Source organism: Nicotiana tomentosiformis, chromosome 11 (assembly GCF_000390325.3).
Source record: "Nicotiana tomentosiformis chromosome 11, ASM39032v3, whole genome shotgun sequence".
In the NCBI taxonomy this organism is placed as follows: domain Eukaryota; kingdom Viridiplantae; phylum Streptophyta; class Magnoliopsida; order Solanales; family Solanaceae; genus Nicotiana; species Nicotiana tomentosiformis.
Genome location: NC_090822.1, coordinates 122119498 through 122138940, shown reverse-complemented (window position 1 = coordinate 122138940; position 19443 = coordinate 122119498). Strand labels below are relative to the sequence as shown.

Here is a 19443-nt window from a genome sequence, read left to right as displayed (position 1 = left end):
ACTATGAGAAAGTAAGTACTATTAATCACTTTAGAGCTATTAATAGCAAGAATAAAGTTGAAAAACGCAATTAATTTATCTTGATTTTCTAAAATAATAATTTTAATGCAGTTTTTGGGGTAAAATAACACTTACAATTAGTCAAAGGAAGAATTTGATTCAAAAAAGAATATTATAATCCTAATGCAAAGATCTCATAATGTAGTTTTGCAGGTATGTATCACTATCTATTGAAATCAAATTATCATTTTCATCTCGACAACTTTGATAGGAAAACTCTTAGCGTTTAGCTTTCGTCTCTTTATCACTTCATTCTCGAAGTCCTTACAAGAAAGATAGTGAAATACACATTCATGCCATATTTGCACAATGCTTCGACTTTAATGGGGTTTTCATCCAGTATTTCAACCACATGTAGACTCTGAACAGAAGTAGAACTAAAGCGTTCCACTCACGGGTCGGCGCTTAGCTCTTTTTTATTTGCTCTGGCGAAGGACGTACTGACGCGCAACGTTCAAGGGGAGGTGCCGTGTGCATGCTATTTGCAGATGATATTGTATTGACTGACGAGACGCGAGAGTCGAGACAGTGTCAATGCGCAATTAGAGGTATGGAGGCAGACCCTGGAATCTAAAGGTTTCAAGTTGAGCAGGATCAAGACGGAATACTTGGAGTGTAAGTTCAGTGGCGAGACTCAAGGAGGGGAATGTGAGGTGAGGCTGGACTCGCAGGTCATCCCTAGGAGAGGAAGTTTTAAGTACCTTGGGTCTATTATTCAGGGGGATGGGGAGATTGATGAAGATGTCACACATCGTATTGGGGCGGGATGGATGAAATGGAGACTCACTTCCGGTGTTTTGTGTGACAAAAAGGTACCACCGAAACTTAAGGGTAAGTTCTACAAAGTGGTGGTCAGACCAACGACATTATATGGGGTTGAGTGTTGGCTAGTCAAGATCGGTCATGTCTAGAAGATAAAGGTAGCAGAGATGAGGATGTTGAGATGGATGTGCGGGCACACCAGGTTAGATAGGATAAGAAATGAGGTTATTCGCGACAAGGTGGGTGTGGCTCCTATTGGGGACAAGATGCGGGAATTATGTGGTTTGGTCATGTGAGGAGGAGTAGCACATACGCTCATGTGATGAGGTGTGAGAGGTTGATAGTGGAGGGCCTACGGAGAGGTAGAGGTAGGCCAAAGAAGAGGTGGGGAGAGGTGATTAGGCAAGACATGGCGCAACTTTAGCTAACCGAGGACATGACCCTTGATAGGAAGGTATGGAGGTCGGGGATTAGGGTAGTAGAGTAGGTAGTCTAGAGTGTTCATAACAATAGTATTGGCACGTAGTCTCGCTTTCTGTTGGTAGTAGGTTTTTATGACTAACCGTTGTTTTCTTTCATTATTGATTACCTTACTATCTTGTTGTTTTATTCTGCTTTTATATGTGTTTAACCAAAGAATTTGATTCTCAGTCAAAGCCTATTTTTAGAAGTATTCGGGTTACTGATAATCAAGTAATTCAATATTCTCTCAGAAATAAGAAAGAAAATTAGAACAAGAAATGACAAATTGAAAGCACAAGAAAGTAGTTATATTCCAATAATAATTAGAGCCTGTCTTTACAAGTGAAATTCCCTTCCCTTATATAGGATTTACAAATATAACATTTCTTCCCTTTTATGATCGAATCATTATTAGCATTAATGACATTAATGAAACGTTATAATTGGCAACCGTAACTGTTTATGAAGATTCTGTAATGGTTCTGATTCTTCTTCCACATTAATTAGAGGTTCATGAATCTTCCCTCTTTACTGTCTTGATTCATCCTGCCTATTTCTCTTCACTGAGCAATTTAGGCTCGAGCAACCGTACCCTTTTGTCTCGTGAGTGATTTACTCGTACCTGTTGTAAATTGTGAATCTTTTAATGCGACACTCAAGTTGTCATCTTCTTAGTGATCCACGTATCTTGCCCTGTCATCCTCAAATAATTCCGCGTGTAATATTTATTTTTTTACTAATACAGATAGTCCCCCCACTTGCCAAATATTCAGCAATTGAATATTTGGGAAGTGGCACACATTGTGTCTTTTTCAGAACCAACGCGTCGTATGTCACTTCCATTTAATGCATGTGCCACGTGGCATTTATCGATCGGGTCTGCGATTCTTCAGCGGTTTTTTGGGCTTTCTTGCGGCCGCGTCAGTCACGAAGTGACTGTTTCATTATGACGTTTCCGCCATGACTCCCTTTACATGACAGTTGCTTCTTCTTATAAATACCTCTTGTGCATTTGCTTTCACGAAAACCTTCAATCTACAGTATTCTTCTTCCATAATCGTTCTTATACATCAACACATATTATTTTACAGTACAACCATGTCTTCATCGAACCCTGATCCTTGCAGAGTAGTAATTGTAGATGAACTTCCCCCTTCAATTGCTCCTGTTAGGAGTAGAAGAGGCGGTAGGTTGCGTAGCTTAGGATCTTTATCTGTTCGTGATTCTACTTCTTAACCCAACGTTGCAATGCCTCCTTCTTCTAGAACTAGAGCTTCTTCAACTCATAGATCTTCTGCCAGAAATAGGGAGTCTAGTGAACCGCTTCATGAACCCACTGTTGATGAAATTATTCCCGTTAAACTTTCCTTTTTTACTGATAGAGAATCGATTAGAAATCAAGTTACTTCCATGACTTCTCATGATCGTGCTGATGTTTACCCTTTCCAGATTTCTGAGGGCTTGATTTATCTTGTGCGAAAAGAATGTCATTGGAAATTTGATTTCCCAATTTTAGTCCCTAATGCAAATCAAAGGATCACTTCATACAAAGCTGGTTATTCTTTTATTTATACATATCCCTTTACATTAGGCTTTAGACCACCTATCGACCCAGTCATTATAGAATTTTGTTATTTTTTCAACGTTTGCTTAGGACATATTGACCCTATTGTATGGAGAGCTGTGGCATGCTTGAGATACTTGTCAAACTTGGCCTCTTTACCCTTCACCTTCTATCATTTGATTCATCTTTATTCCCCCAAGTTATTTCGTTCTGGGGTTTTTACTCTCGTGGTCAGGAGTAAGAGAGTTTTAGTGAGCCCTGAAGATGACAAGGATCGTGGTTGGTATGCCCGATTTGTTGCTGCTCCCACAAGTGGGTTAGCGGGTGAAGAGAACATGTCTTTTCCAGAAAAGTGGAACTTTGCACGTAAGTTTCTTTTCAGATTTGTTCCTTCTCTCTTTTTTTTTTGTGAAGAACCTGCAATCTCGTGACTGTTTTTCTTTTCCTATTTTTTTAGCAACCATGAAAGCTGTTGAGGAGATTCCAAACTTCCGTGGTTGGGTAGAAACATTGTTAATTGTTGCTCCTATGGAAGAAAGGTCCTGGAAGTACCTTTCTAATAGGTTTGGTTGGAAAGTGAAGACTCATGGTATCTTTCTCTTATACTTTCTAACTTACTTCCATAAACAATTTACTAACTCCTCTCTTTACTAGGATTTTCCATTCGAGGTGTGAGTGCCACATCTATTGCCACTTCGAGACTCTCTCTATCGATGGCTCAAGAGATGATCTTGAGTTCCTCATCAAAAAGAAAAGCTGATAGAGCACACAATTCTGAGGGTGACGAGGAACGTGATAAAGGCTCGTTAGTTCGTAAGCCTCAAGCTAGGAGACGTGTCATTTCAGATGACGAAGCTACTCCTTCTCCCAGTTCTGTTCCTATGCACGAGCCCAAAGGTGCTACCTTAGTGAGCTCTGATGAATAGATGCCTGTTGTACCCCGTGACTCTACTGAACAGCTCTTTTCTCATGGGTTTGATAATGAAGACTTCGGCTTTGTTTCTGAGGAAACTCCTTTTGGCCTCTTTTTCTGTATCTGTTCCAGTTGATGCTCAGTTCCCGGCACCTGTTGCTGCTACCACTGCTTCGCCCATGGCTATTTTGACTCCCTTAACTACCCCTTTTGTTACAACTTCTCATGTTGAAGTTGGTTCTTCCAGTAACAGTAAAGTAATGAAAAGAGTTACCATCGAGGTTCCTGAGGATGGTAGTCTTATGAAGAAATCTGGCCAAGCTCATGTATGGTTGAAACCATTGATTGGCCCAGTTGAGAAGTCTAAATTGGAAAACCACAGTTCTTTAACGTGGATGAATGATATTGTACATTCATCTTTAAAGGTATAAGCCTTAGCTTTTTATTTTGCATGTGATTTCCTTTTCATCTATATTTGACAATCACATTTTCCTTTCATTGTGTAGATCAACCTGATTGGTACAGAGATGATGAAGAGGATCGTCTATACTGAGTAGTTAATGAACGACTGTCGCACCAAAGCGGACAACTGGAAGGAACAATTCGAAGGTCTTCAGTTTGAGAAAGAAGTCTTAGAGGAAGAAAAGTGTACCTTGGAGCAGCAGGTGAAGATATCGTCAGTAGAGTTGGCAGTTGAGAAAGCCTCATCCAGTCAAGCGGGCAAAGATAAAGACCTTCTCGAGTCTTCATTTGCTGAGCAGCTTTCCAAAGCCACTGAAGAAATTAGGGGCTTGAAGGAACTACTGAACCAAAAAGAAGTTTACGCCTGGGATCTTGTTCAAACGCTCACCCAAACTCAAGAAGATCTCCGTGCGTATTCTAACCAAGTTCAATTCTTAGAGAGATCACTCGCCCCTTTACAAACTTCTTATGATGTTGCTTTGACTGAAAAAGAAGAGTTGGAGGCCGAAATTGAGCAATGGGAGAGAGGATAAATCAACTCTTGATGTAGGTTGGGCTTTCTTGAACGCGCGCCTCGAGACTTTGATGGAGGCTAACCAGGAAGGTTTTGACTTGACTGCTGAGATTGCAAAAACTAAGGAAACCATTGAAAAACTCAGCAAAGTCAAAACTTTTCTTCACCTGAGGTCGGCATTCCCGAGGGTGATAAACTTACTCCTGGTGAAGTTAGGGTTCAAATATCTTCTGCTCAAGTCGAACCTTCTGCTGCTGCTGCTGATGCCATCATGACTTCTCCCGCTACTGATAGTACTACTTTAGAATCTACCCCGTAATGAACTTGTGTTTGGAAAGTTTATTGTATTTGTTTTTTTATTTATGGAATGGTTGGCAAGTTTTACCCCTAATCCGTTTTGGGGTTCAATATCAAATACTTTGGTTTGAACTAAGTTTACACTTAGTTTTAATCGGGTTTATATAATATTTCATTTTGAGTTTCTGTTCTACTCTTATAATATTTCATTTTGAGTTTCTATTCTACTCTTTTATTATTCATTTAAAAATGCTTCAATACTCCTTGACTTTTTGAACATGTACGAATTATAAAAGAGGGCTCTTTTATAAACAACACTTAATGAAGAAGCCGTCTCAACTTCATAATGGTGTAAACATACTAAAGAAGAAATAGGAACACACACGTTTCTTTGGATAACTTTGGGGAAGTTTTGTATCATTCGAACTTTCAAATTATATAATACTTTACATGTATTCAAGTATCATCTATAACTCTTTCATAACTATTTTTTTACAACAGATTTTACAAAATTCAAGGGTATATATTGCAACCCATGATTAAATATTGCCTTTAACCTAAACATTTGTAAGATTTTGAAGTTTACATCCACGAGTGTATTCTTTATAAGTTTTTGAATCACGCTTGCATTGTTGGCTCTTGACTTTGCTCTTAACTTTTGATTTGTTGGGTAGACCATAGGCTTGACCTGAATTCTGACTTTTCCAGTCTTCTTTGCCTTCCTTATATATATATAGTCCCCCAAGTTTTTGAGCTTTGAAGTATGAAATCTCGAGCACTTGATTATTTCTTCCATGTGGTCCATTTCCTGAAAAGGAAAAACATACGGGACTCGGAGGTATATATAATTTAGATGATGACTGCTTAACCCTTTATATTTTCATAAAAAAGGTTGCAACCCTAGACCGAGAATAATGTTGCTTCCGCATGTCCTTCAGGTCTAATATCATCATTTGGCGCGGGCTAGCTTTTTGCCTATCATCTAAAATTGTTAGTATAATTTTAACTGTACAAAACAAAAATCGCAATTGAACGATACCTGACTGTGGGTATTTCTTTTGCTCAGAAATAGTATTTCTTTAAATGAACATCATTCCAACTCTAGGGTAAAACCTTGCCATCCATGGTTTCTAACTCGTAGGCACCTTTTCCAGTGATACCTCAAACTTTATAGGGTCCTTCCCAATTTGGATTTAACTTTCCTGCTCCGGTTGTTTTCGTTGATTGGAAAACCTTTTTAAGAACGAAGTCCCCAATTTTGAAGTACCTGACGTGAGCCTTTCTGTTGTAATATCGTTCTATGATTTGCTTTTGTGTTGCCATCCGTATTAAAGTTGTTTCTCTTATTTGTTCGAGTAAATCCAAGTTTGTCCTTAATTCCTCATCGTTCGACTCTTCAGTTGCCAATGTGAATCTCATGCTTGGTTCTCCTATTTCAACCGGGATTAAAGCTTCTGAACTGTACACAAGCGAAAATGAAGTTTCTCTCGTGGCTGTTTTTGCTGTGGTTCTATAAGCCCATAACACTCCTGGTTATTCTTCAGGCCAATTCCCTTTCGATTTTTCTAGTCTCTTCTTCAAATTATTTATGATAATCTTATTTGTTGACTCAGCTTGTCCATTTGCCACGGGATAGTAAGGTGAAGAGGTTATTCGTTTGATTTGCCAACTTTGAAAGAACTCAGTGATTTTCAAGCCTATAAATTGTGGGCCATTATCACATACGATTTCTTTTGGAACTCCAAACCGGCATATAATGTTTCACCAAATGAAGTCTTTCACCTCCTTTTCTCGTACCTGTTTGAAAGCTCCTGCTTCTACCCATTTTGAAAAGTAATCTGTTAATATTAATAAGAACCGTACCTTTCCTTTAGCTTGTGGTAAAGGCCCTACTATATCCATTCCCCATTTCATAAATGGCCATGGGGAAATAACTGTATGTAATAACTCTGCAGGTCGATGCATATTGTTGGCATATCGTTGACACTTATCACATTTGGCTACAAAATTTTCTGCATCTTCTTCCATTTTAGGCCAGTAGTATCTTGCCCTGATTAGTGTTTTAACTAAAGAACTTTTACCTGCGTGATTTTCGCAATGTCCTTCATGTACTTCCCTCATCAACGTTTGATTGGGTCCAAGGCACCTTACTAAAGGACCGCCAAATATTTTTTGATATAAATTATCTCGAATTAGGCAGTAACGAGCAGCTTTTCGTCGAAGCACTTGAGATTCTTTCTTGCCTTCAGGTACGATCCCGTACTGCAAAAAAATTAACAATCTCGTTTCTCCAATCCCAGGTTAAATTGTTAAAGCTTACCTCATGTTTATCCTAGTCAAGTGCTGAATGAAATAAATGTATTACAATAGCATTTTCTTCACTCGTTACTTCTACAACTGAAGCAGGGTTAGCCAACGCGCCTGCTTCTGCGTTTTCTTCCCTGGGTATTTGCACGATCTTCTATAATTGGAATTGCCTGACTAGTTCTCGTGCCTTTTCCAAGTATTGTTGCATTCGTGGCTCTCTAACAGTGTAAGTCCCCTGCATCTGATTGACTACCAATTGAGAGTCACTTTTAATCACGATTTGCTCTATAGAGAGTTCTCGTGCTAGTTCCAAACCTGCAATTACAGCTTCATACTCTGCTTCATTGTTAGTAATAGGGTAATATTTAATTGCTTGTCTTATACTTTCACTTGAGGGTGGGATTAAGACAATACCCAAACCGGCTCCTTTGACATTTGAAGAGCCATCAATAAATAAAGTCCACGTACCTGGATTAGCTCTAGTAAAAATTTATAACTCCTTTTCTACTTCAGGAATTATTTTTGTATTAAAATCTGCGACGAAATCTGCTAAAACTTGAGATTTTATTGCTGTTCTAGGTTGATAAATAATGTCATATTCACTTAGTTCTATTGCCCACTTGGCTAGTCTGCCTGACAATTCTTGTTTATGTAAAATATTCCTTAATGGATATGCAGTTACTACGGAGATAGGATGGCATTGAAAATATGGTCTCAATTTCCTAGCTGCCATGACTAATGCTAAAGCTAGTTTCTCTAGATGAGGATATCTAGTTTTAGAATCTAATAAAGATTTACTAACATAATAAATAGGAGATTGTTTACCTTTGTCCTCCCTTACTAAAACTGTGCTTACAACTACTTCTGCAACTGCAAGATATACAAATAGTCTTTCTCCATCCCTTGGTTTAGACAGTAGGGGAGGATTTGTTAAGTATGCCTTCAAATCATTGAGGGCTTGTCGGCATTCCTCAGTCCATTCAAACTGATTTTGCTTCTTTAATACTGAAAAGAATTTAAAGTTTTTCTTTGAAGATCTTGAAATGAATCTTCCCAGAGCTGCAATCCTACCTGTCAATCTTTGTACCTCTTTTTTGCTTGTGAGTATATAGGGTATTTCTTCAATAGCTTTAATCTGTGCAGGATTTACTTCAATTCCTCCATTAGATACGAAAAAGCCTAGAAACTTACCTAAAGCTACGCCAAAAGCGCACTTTTCTGGGTTCAGTTTCATATTGTATCTGCGGAGGATCTCGAAGGTAGTTGAAAGATCTTGAAAATGATCTTCCGCTTGTGTAGATTTGACCAACATATCGTCAATGTACACTTCCATCGTCTTCCCCAGGTGTTCTTGGAACATCTTGGTCACCAACCTCTGATACGTGGCTCCAACATTTTTCAAGCCAAAAGGCATGACTTTGTAACAATAAGTCCCCCTGTTTGTAATAAATGAAGTTTTTTCTTCGTCTAAGCGGTCCATTTTTATTTGATTATAACCAGAATACGCATCTAGAAAGCTTAATAATTCGTGACCCATGGTAACATCAATCAACTGATCTATATGTGGTAAAGGGAATGAATCCTTCGGGCATGCTTTAATTAAGTCAGTGTAATCTACACAAACTCTCCATTTACCTTCTTTTTCGGAACTACCACAGTATTAGCTAACCAATTAGGATATTTTACCTTGTGTATTGAACCGATCTTTAAGAGTTTCTGTACCTCTTTATCGATCACTTGATTTTTGAATGATCCTTGCTTCCTCTTCTTTTGTTTGACAGGTATGAATGATGGATCTTCATTTAATTTATGAGTCATCACCTTTGGAGGTATACCTGTCATATCTGAATGGGACCATGCAAAATAATCAGCGTTAGCTTTTAAATATTCAATTAACTTACCTCCCCTTTCTAGGTTTAACCTTGCTCCGAAATGAATTCTTCGATCTGACCATTGTTCGAAAAGTGGAACAACTTCAAGCTCCTCAATTGTTGTTTTAATGTTTTCGTTCTCCTCTGGCTCTTGAATTACATGTGGTCTGGAATCCACGTCTGTTTGTTTTGATATAGTTTCTGTTGAAATTTGATTTACCGCATCTTTCTCACTCGCACCCGCATCATTTTGACTTGCACTCGTATCTTTTTGACTTGGCTGTATCACCGAATTGATGCTCCTTGAAGTTTGTTGATCTCCTCGAATTTGTTGAATTCCCCATTTTGAAGGGAATTTGATAACCTGATGTAATGTGGATGGCACAACATCTATATCATGAATCCACGGCCTCCCAAGAATCATATTATAGATCATATCCGTGTCTATCACTTGAAATTTTGTTTCTTTGATGACCCCTTCTGTGTATGTGGTTAGTTCAATATCGCCCTTTGTAACAACGGTTGAGTTATCAAACCCAGATAAGGAACGTGCTTTTGGAACTACACGATCGCCCATCATCATTTCGTTCACCACTCGTAATATAATAATGTTCACGGAGCTACCTGAGTCAATCAAAACTAGTTTTACATTAGTATCATGTATAAGTAAAGATATTACCAATGCATCATTGTGAGGAATCATTAATCCATTGGCATCTGCATCATCAAAGGTTATGTTGCCGTCTTCCAAAGTTTGGCGAGTTCGCTTCCCGTGAGTTATTGTGAACTTTGTTGTTTTTCTCGCAGCTGTATAGGTTACGCCGTTGACTTCTTCTCCGCCGTTTATCACATTTACTGTTCTCTTTGGAGATGGAGGTTTTTGGGGCTCTTGCCTATTTTTCATGTAAGCTTGTTTGCCTTTCTCGCTGAACAATTCTGTCAGATAGCCCTGCTTCAATAAATATTCCACCTCACCTTGTAATAATCTACGGTCTGATGTTCTATGGCCGTGGTCATTATGGAACTCACACCAAAAGTCTAGGTTTCTTCTATTTGGATTTGATCTCATCTCTTTAGGTCATCGTACCTTATCCCCCATGCTTCTTAAAACAACGACCAACTCGGATGTACTTACGTTAAAATTGTAGTCCCCAATCCTTGCGTTTGTATTAGCATCTCTGTTGCGTTCACCTCAATATTTGCTGAATCTCGACGATGACGAACCTGAATCTCTATTTGCGAACCTGTCATCAGCCCGCGTGTTTTAGAATTTGGAACGAGCTTCTCGCCCCGAAGGTCCCATATAAGGCTCGTACCTATTCTTACCGGACCTCTTCTCAGATTCAGACCGCCTCGAACCTGTTTTTTCTTCAACCCTTGACTGAGCTACGATATCTTCTTCGATTCATAATTTGGTACTGTACCTATTATAGACATCATTCCATGTCGTGGCAGGGAATTCTCGTAGGCTCTCTTTAAGCCTCCTCGTAGCTTTTGAACTTTTCTCGTTTAAATTGCTTGCAAATGCCATGGCTGCCCAATTGTTGGGTACTCTTGGTAGCAACATTCTTTCACGTTGGAATCTGTCTACGAATTCTCGAAGCAATTCTGTATCTCCTTGCTTTACTTTGAATATATCCTCCATTCTCTTTTTAATGTTTTGTGCACCCGAGTGTGCTTTTATAAATCGATCTGCAAGCTCAGCAAAAGAGTCAATAGAATTTTCAGGTAAAAGAGAGTACCATGTTAACGCTCCTTTAGTAAGTGTTTCCCCAAACTTTTTGACCAGCACATATTCAATCTCCTGCTTGGTTAAATCATTGCCTTTTATTCCCGTGGTGAATGCAGTGATGTGGTCACGTGGATCGGTCGTTCCATCGTATTTTGGGATGTCAGGCATTTTGAATTTTTTGGGAATTGGTAATGGAGCTGTGCTTGGTTTCCATGGTTGTTGTGAATATTTATCAAAATCAACTCCTTTGATCACAGGTGGTACGCCGTGTATTTGCTCAATATGGTCGTTTTGTTCTTCCAGAACCTATTTCTGCAAGGTTAATATTAAAGTTTGTAAATCAGAATTATTAGGCGTACCTGGTCTCCCATCACGTGACTCGTTAGGAGTTCCTCCGCTTCCAGAATTAACCAACCCTGACTGTGAAATTTTCACAGTTGCAGTATTGTTTGGTGGAGGTGTGGGTGGCACAACTGGTAGTCCCCTCACGAAAGCATGGAGAGCATCATTCACGTACTCATCAATTAACTGCTTCACAGCATCCTGCTCGACAATTTGTTCATTTCCATGTTATTCATTGTTATGAGCAGTGGATCTTTCTGGTGATGTTTCTCTTGAATTGCGTGGGGTTCCCTGAGGTGATGGAACTGGAGTTCCTTCCACCTATTGGTTGTTGTCATTGACATTCGACATGATTCAGTTGAGAGAGAGTGATTTAGAAAGTAAGAGAAAATTATCAGATTCCCGGTAACAGAACCAATTTGTTTAACCAAAGAATTTGATTCTCAATCAAAGCCTATTTTTAGAAGTACTCGGGTTACTGATAATCAAAAAATTTAATATTCTCTCAGAAATAAGAAAGGAAATTAGAACAAGAAATGACAAAATAATCGATTGAAAGCACAAGAAAGTAGTTATATTCCAATAGTAATCAGAGCCTGTCTTTACAAGTGAAATTCCCTTCTCTTATATAGGAATTTACAAATATAACGTTTCTTCCCTTTTATGACCGAATCATTATGAGCATTAATGACATTAATGAAATATTATAATTGGCAACCGAAACTGTTTATGAAGATTCTGTAACGGTTCCGATTCTTCTTCCACATTAATTAGAGGTTCATGAATCTTTCCTCTTTACTGTCTTGATTCATCCTGCCTATTTCTCTTCACTGAGTAATTTAGGCTCGAGCAACCGTACCCTTTTGTCTCGTGAGTGATTTGCTCGTACCTGTTATAAATTGTGAATCTTTTAATGCGACACTCCAGTTGTCATCTTCTTAGTAATCCACGTATCTTGCCCTGTCATCCTCATATAATTCCACGTGTAATATTTATTTTTTTTACTAATACAATATGGTTTTTGGTACTGTCCCTTCTTGTCTTTTTTTTTCCCATTAATGTGGTGCTTATACTTTCCTGAGCCGAGGGTCTATTAGAAATAGTCTCTTTATCCTCACAAGGTAGGGGTAAGATCTGCGTACACACTACCCTCCCAGACCCCACAGTGTGGGATAATATTGGGTATGTTGTTGTTGTTGTGTTGTTGTTCCATACATCTCTTGGCCTCGCGACCATATGACTGAGTTCCCTCCTTCATTATCACACATCCCTTCCTTTACCAACATAGTTTTAGTAAGGCCAAAATAATTCTCTGAAAATTCACTTAGACGAAAAAACATAACAAAGCAAATTTTGAAAGCTTAGTTAAACATGCCTCTTAGCTAATGTGCATGCAAGTCTGTCCGAACACTAAATTTATAACAAAAAATAGTTTAAGTGGAGGTTCTATATTTCCAAATTTCTTCCTTTTCCGAAAATTATTAGGAAAAGCAATATATTGTTCTACATGGATTTAAATCCATTACCGGTTAGGATTAAGGTTTTGACATGTCTATATATATTTAGCGCTTGTCTAGTTTGGGATTATGCTACTATATATTGAAGTAATTAGTTAATATTCTTTTTCATTCTTCTTGCCAAAGCCCCGGGTACTATTTGTTCAATTAAATTTTTGATACGAAGAGGAGTAATTATCCACCATGATTGTCAACTTTATTAAGAACTGATTTTGACGAGTCAATAGTATGTGAGACACACAATAACCAATATTGTACCTATTTTTGTAAGAACTGTAGAAACAAACCTCTTTGTGAATTGTGTTGGAAGGTTTCTTCACATGAAGGTCAACAAATTTTGTAGGTAAGTTTTTCATCAATAAATAATCTTCTTTTATTTTAAATGAGTGTCTTGTATTAAATTGTGTTACTATCTCAAATTTTGTAAAGTTCCTTTTAATAAGGCCAAAAGGTTCATTTGTTAAAAGAAACTTCTACGTCAAACGTTCAAACTTGAAGCAGTAAAGAATCAAGTGAGCAACACTCTAGCCTAGTGTGGATTAAATCATACGAGAGTTAATATTATCACATATTCAAGGTTAGCGTGATAATTTTTGGAAGGAAATTAATTTGCTTAGTTATACAAAAGAAACTCAAGTAGAGTTAGTGCCGCATTCTTTTCATACTAATAGTTTATAGTGGTACTATTTTTACAAGACACAAAACCTTTAGTTCTTAAACAAATATTAGCCATGTGATATAATGTAATACACGGGATTTTGTTGTGAAAAACTTTATTGAGTGATATAAAAATTTGAGTAGTTTAATTTAAAGTCCAAAATATTAGATAAAATTTTACCATTAAGAACTTGAAAAATTGAATTAAAAGATTCGTTCTCCAGATGCAAATCTTTTTGAAGTTATTGGTCTTTTTATTTGGCATTTGAGAAGTTTCAATCACAAAAAAAAAAAGAGGGGAAAAAGTAACATTTTTAATGTAAGTTTTTCAGTATAATCGTATTCTCAATATCATGTCAAAAATTCTGAACTTGAAGTCCAAAACCTAATACATATTCAATGTTTTTATTAAATATTTTTTCCTTATTTATTGTTGCTATTAATTCTAAATCCTTTTCCATTAATCTAAACGAATACTTGATATTTTCATATTGAAGATTGTTTACCCTTAAAACGGATAATAATTAAATTTGTACGCGATTTTAAGGATATGCGGATAGATTCAACACAAATAATCAAGAATGCTAGATAAATGAATTAAAGACACAATGATTAATCAAACCAGTCGTAACGTTATGGCCCAACTTGAACTTGGATTGGACAATAGTTTTGCCCTCGATCAGACCCCCGGTTCGGAGCCAACAGAGAATGAATAACAAACAGTAAAGTAATAGCTTTGCTATAGCTAGAGAGCAAAAAATGAAATTGTATTGCCTTGGTATGTGTGTTACATTATGTCCTATTAAATAAAAAACTTCCCCTTTATATAGTAGGGGAGTTTCATCCCTAGTACAATTCTAGAAAAGGTAAAAATCCCCCTTTTTCGTTAATTACTGATTTGTTACCGACATTGGGTGAGATTTGCATCATGATATCCGGTTGGGTACGGATATCACGGTCCTCTGTTAGTCGTGTGCAGTCGTTTGCCATATTTTCCGAGGTCTTGGATCTCGTTCTGGGTTCGGGGAATGTTATCTCATCTGGTCCGATGATGGGCACCCCATTCGGACCTTGATACAAAGAGTTCCCAACTTCGATTTCGATCTCATATATTAGTACTCTTACTTCGTTTGATCCACCGGGTAAGGCTCAGTTCATACTATTCATGGTGGGCCCGAACAAGACGGCATCTTTGTCGCCCATGGATCAACCCCTGCTGGGGAGCAGGCGAAGACCAAGGAAAGGGGACACGAGGCCGATCCCCTTCCGATTCGAGAGGCCGAAATGAAGATGGGGGCTGTGACTTCCCAGGAAGTCGTTCCTGTTCTGAAGAAGGCGACCAGTGTGATAGACATCATCGAGAAGCCATCCTATACCGAGTCCATGCTTGAAGAGGCCGAAACGGGTAAGGAAAAGTCAAGTGAAGGATTTCAGGGTACATATGATCCTCTCCACTTGTTCTTCGATGGCATGGACATGTCCACATTGGAAGATTTCTCCGGGCTGGGTCACCTGGAGATCCCGAAGAAGGACATGCCTTCGAGAGCTAATGGGCCGAGTACGAGCCCAAGGTTGGTGAAACAATTCCCTGCCCCGAGCGTGGACCCCGAGTGAAAGAGAACGGTTGTTCTTAAAGTCCTGGAGGATGCCCGGATCCTGTCTGCTCCGATGGATGTAGTCAGCTACCTCCGATGCCTGGTGACCGAGGAGGACCAGATAAAGATGAACGAGGTGGGCACGCCAAGTCTCTTTAATGAGGCATAGCATGCGCTGAACCAGGTAAGGTTTTAACACTTTCATACTCCCTTCATGAATCCCACCTAAGTTTTCCCTTGATATCTCTTACTAGTTTCACTGTTTTACAGGCTTCAGTGCTTCATCATGAAAGCTTCCTCCGGTACCGCTTGGAAATCAGCCAGCTCGAGTTCGAGCTCAAAGAACAGGTCCGGAAGAAGGACATGTACAAGTATGAGTGAGCAATAGGACGAGGCTCTTAAAGACCTCTAGACCGAGCTGGACAAAGTTCAGAATGAGGCCTCGATACTGAAGCGGGAGCATGCCGACCTGGTTGAAAAGGTAAAGGTCTTTGAAGTTAAATACGAGGAGCTAGTCATGGTGACTAACAACACAACCTCGCAGGTTCAACAGAAGATCGACCTGATCGACCAACTCCGAGCCGAGATGAACGTGGTCAAGGCTATGACCGAAGTGTGGAAGGGCAGGATGGACATGCCGGCTTCGGAGAAGGAAACTGCGAAGGCGGAGCTGGCATCGGTTGAGAACCAACTACGGGTGTCGAAGGACAAAGCTGATAAGTTGCCTCAACTGAATGATGATCTCCGAGCACAGTTGAGCTCGGCCGTCGCAGAACGCGATGCACTCGGAAGAGAATATGAGGCACTGAAGTCCAAATTGGACACAATCTCCACTGATGCCGAGGAAATAGAGGCCCAGTACAAGGTCGATGTGGAGGCAGCCGAGACCCGCCTAAAGACAAAGGCTGAATACATGAAGCGACTTTCCTGAAGAGAGATCCTCGAAGAGATTCACGCCCGAGGTTTCAACTTATCGGCTGAGATCGAGGAAGCTAAGAGGCTCGGGGCTGAGGCCAAGGAGCTTTATGAGCCCGAGGGTGCCGAAAGCTCTAAGGGTTTTGAGGGCTCCGATGGTTCCGGTGACGAGTCAGGCCCTGGTGAAGACCAATCGTAGATGCCTTAGCATCTTTTCAGTTTTTTTTTGTTTTTTCTTATGTATATTCTTTTTTGTTTGTCTTGAGGTCGCTTTATCAGGCCTTTGTAAATATATTTTGGAATGTACATATGAAATTTTTCCTTTCTGGCAACATCGCGTCTTCACTTTTCCAGCGCCTTCTTGTAATTTCTCTTCGGGTGGCCCAATACAATGCCGATGTGGAGGCAACCGAGAACCACCTATAAGACAAAGGCTGAATACAAAGATCTTTCACGTTGTGATATCACACAAATATATATGGCTCCCTACCAACAAAGGTTATAATCTATTATTTTGGCTAGAATATTAAAGCAAAAATTTGAGTTTGATTAAGTGGGCGTTTGGACATAAGAATTGTAAAATTTCAAAATAGAGGAAAATTATTTTTCAAATGAAAATGGTATTTGAAATTTAGAGTTGTGTTTGGACATGAATATAATTTTGGGTTATTTTTGAAGTTTTGTGAGTGATTTGAGTAATTTTTTTTGAAAAACAGCTTTTTGGAGTTTTTTAAATTTTCGAAAATTTCCAAAATGTATCTTCAAGCGAAAATTAGAAATTTTATGAACAAACGCTGATTTCGAAAAAAAAGTAAAAATTTTTTGGAAAAAAAAAAAAAATTTCTTATGTCCAAACGACCACTGTATTAAGATAGTTACAATTTTGAACCATTGATATAATTCATTATACGGAAAAGGTCCAAATATGCCCTTGTACTATACGAAATTGAGCACATTTGCCCTTCGTTAATACTTTAGCTCAAATATGCCCTTACCGTTACATAGTTGGTCCATATATGCCCTTAGAGTTACACAATTGGGTCATATATGCCCCTTTCAAAACGGAATCCACCAAAACTAATTAGCTCTTTTGTTAATTGTATTAAAGTGTATTACAATCACTATTTTCTTTTTATTAGTACTTTTTTTCTTTACCTATCTCTTTTCTTTCTTCTTTTTTCTTTTCTTCTCTTTTTTTTTCCGTTTTCTTTCTCCCTTATCCGATTTCCTCCATTACTGATGTCTTCTCCATTTTCTATACCAATTTCACTTGACAAAACTCATGAATTCTAATTACTAAGAAAATTCTCGCATAAGAATATTTTAATAGATCATATGTTTGTCAATTTTTTAATTTTTACTAAACATATATTTAATTCCAAAAAATTTAACAAAGTAAGATTGAAATAATATTTATGTAACAAAAAATCCAAAAAATCCTACAAAACCAAACAATCCAAACCGATATAATTGGTTTGGTTTGGTTTTGACAAAAGCGAAACCAACCTGTTCCATGTACACCCCTAATTTACATAGTTAATAAAAAAAAAAATGTCAAGCTGAAAAAAGACTAAAAACTCAAATTTATAACACTACAACTTGAACTCTAGGCTTTTAATCATTAAATTATCTTTCTGAAAACAATTTAAATATTTTGGTCTTTTGAGTATCGTTAAGGGTTGAGATGTTTTTATTATTTTAAAGTTTAAACTATAATTTTTGGAACAATTTAATTTCGTTTATTTAGAGGGCTAGTGAAACTGGAACTTGATTACTTTATGGGAGATTTTTCTTAGTAATTGGAATTCATGAGTTTTGTCAAGTGAAATTTGTGACAAAAATGGAGAAATCAATAATGGAGGAAACGAATAAGGGAGAAAGAAAAAGGGAAAAAAAAGAGAAGAAAAGAAAAAAGAAGAAAGAAAAGAGAAAGGTAAAGAAAAAATACTAATAAAAAGGAAATAGTGTTTGTAATACACTTTGATACAATTAACGAAAGAGCTAATTAATTTGGGTGAATTTCGTTTCGAAAAGGGCATATATGGGCTAATTATGTAACTCTAAGGGCATATATGGACCAATTATGTGATGGTAAGGGCATATTTGAACTAAAGTATTAACGAAGGGCAAATGTGCTTAATTTCGTACAGTACAAGAACATATTTGGACCTTTGCCCTTCATTATATTGGTCTGTAATATAGCTCTAGTATTGCACTCAACGGTATCGTCTAGCTATTAGTTAGGTAGGTGAAAATTTTGAGACTATTGTTCAAATTCGAATAAATACAAACTTTTTCTCATCTGTTAGCCAATGCCAAATTGATAGAATAGTCGAGTTATATACAAGTTGATCATAACAAGTGTCTGATAATTTCTTATCAACTTAAAAGCAAAAGCAAACTGAATTTTATCGTTTTTAAAATTAAAGAACCAAAAAATAAATCAAACAAAAAAAATATTAGTTTTCTTTCTCGAGTTGAATTGAATTTCGATTTTTAGTGAACATTCCTAAATTGGACAAACAATAGTTGCCGTACACTGATATCATTGTCATGGCTCAGTGCAAATCCTCTTCTCCGATTTATAATAAGGTTAAAAGTTTTAGAATTGTCCAAAAGGGGAAGTATGTGCACCTACCTAATATAATAAGACAGGAAATTAAGAAAAAATCTGTTTTGTATGTTGGATTCATTAAATTGACTGCTAAACTGTCATTTTGTGGAACCAAATTTGGTGATCAATAAAATAATTTATATGAAATTAATAAATGATTAAAAAAATGTTGAAAAACTTAATAATTATTTAGTTTCTTTGAAGAACCCATTTCCATATTCAGCAATCAAATATGAGAAAAGACAAGTCTACAAATTTGTTATAGTTTAAGAAGAAATAAATAAGTCTAAAGATTCTTTTCACTTAAAAAATTATTTGTAATTGACTATAGCCAAAAACTAAGAAAAAACAATAAAATTCAATCATCACCTATGACGTTTCCCTTCGATTGACCAGTATTTTATCCTTTGATTATTGGGAAAGTCAAATTTAATTCACAAATAAACTATGAGTCATAATAAATGGATATATTTGGATATTAATCCGCTCATTGATTGAAATGATAACATTAAGAAGAAAATATTTATTGGATATTCTGTAGGATAAAAAATATGAGTCATAATATATGACAAGAATATAGCTTCTCGAATAAAATTTAAAAAATGCAAAAATTACCAATTAGTACTTTTTTGTTTCGATAAGTCCCAATATATCCTTTGCCAGACTAGTAAGTCATTCTTTTCCAAAAGTTTCTAAACAATGTCCTAAACCTACTGGAATATCGTTGATTGCAATCTGCCTTTTGCAAGTATATGCTTCTTAAAATGAGTTATCATTAATTCGAATTCGTGCAACGTAAAAATCATTTCATTTCAAGGCTCTAATCTAACCCCTGATTAAGTATAAGAGTTATTGTAAG

General features: G+C 37.4%; 1 protein-coding gene across 1 annotated transcript; it reads left to right on the top strand.

Annotated features, from left to right (window-relative positions):
• Positions 1 to 4321: 4321 nt before the first annotated feature.
• Positions 4322 to 4756, top strand: LOC138902102 (uncharacterized). Its single transcript, XM_070189914.1, has one exon. The coding sequence runs from the start codon at positions 4322 to 4324 to the stop codon at positions 4754 to 4756; it is 435 nt and encodes a 144-aa protein (XP_070046015.1).
• Positions 4757 to 19443: the final 14687 nt, after the last annotated feature.

Excerpts from the sequence above, each read along its gene's own strand:
- LOC138902102 (XM_070189914.1), top strand. The coding sequence starts at position 4,322 with ATGAACGACTGTCGCACCAAAGCGGACAACTGGAAGGAACAATTCGAA.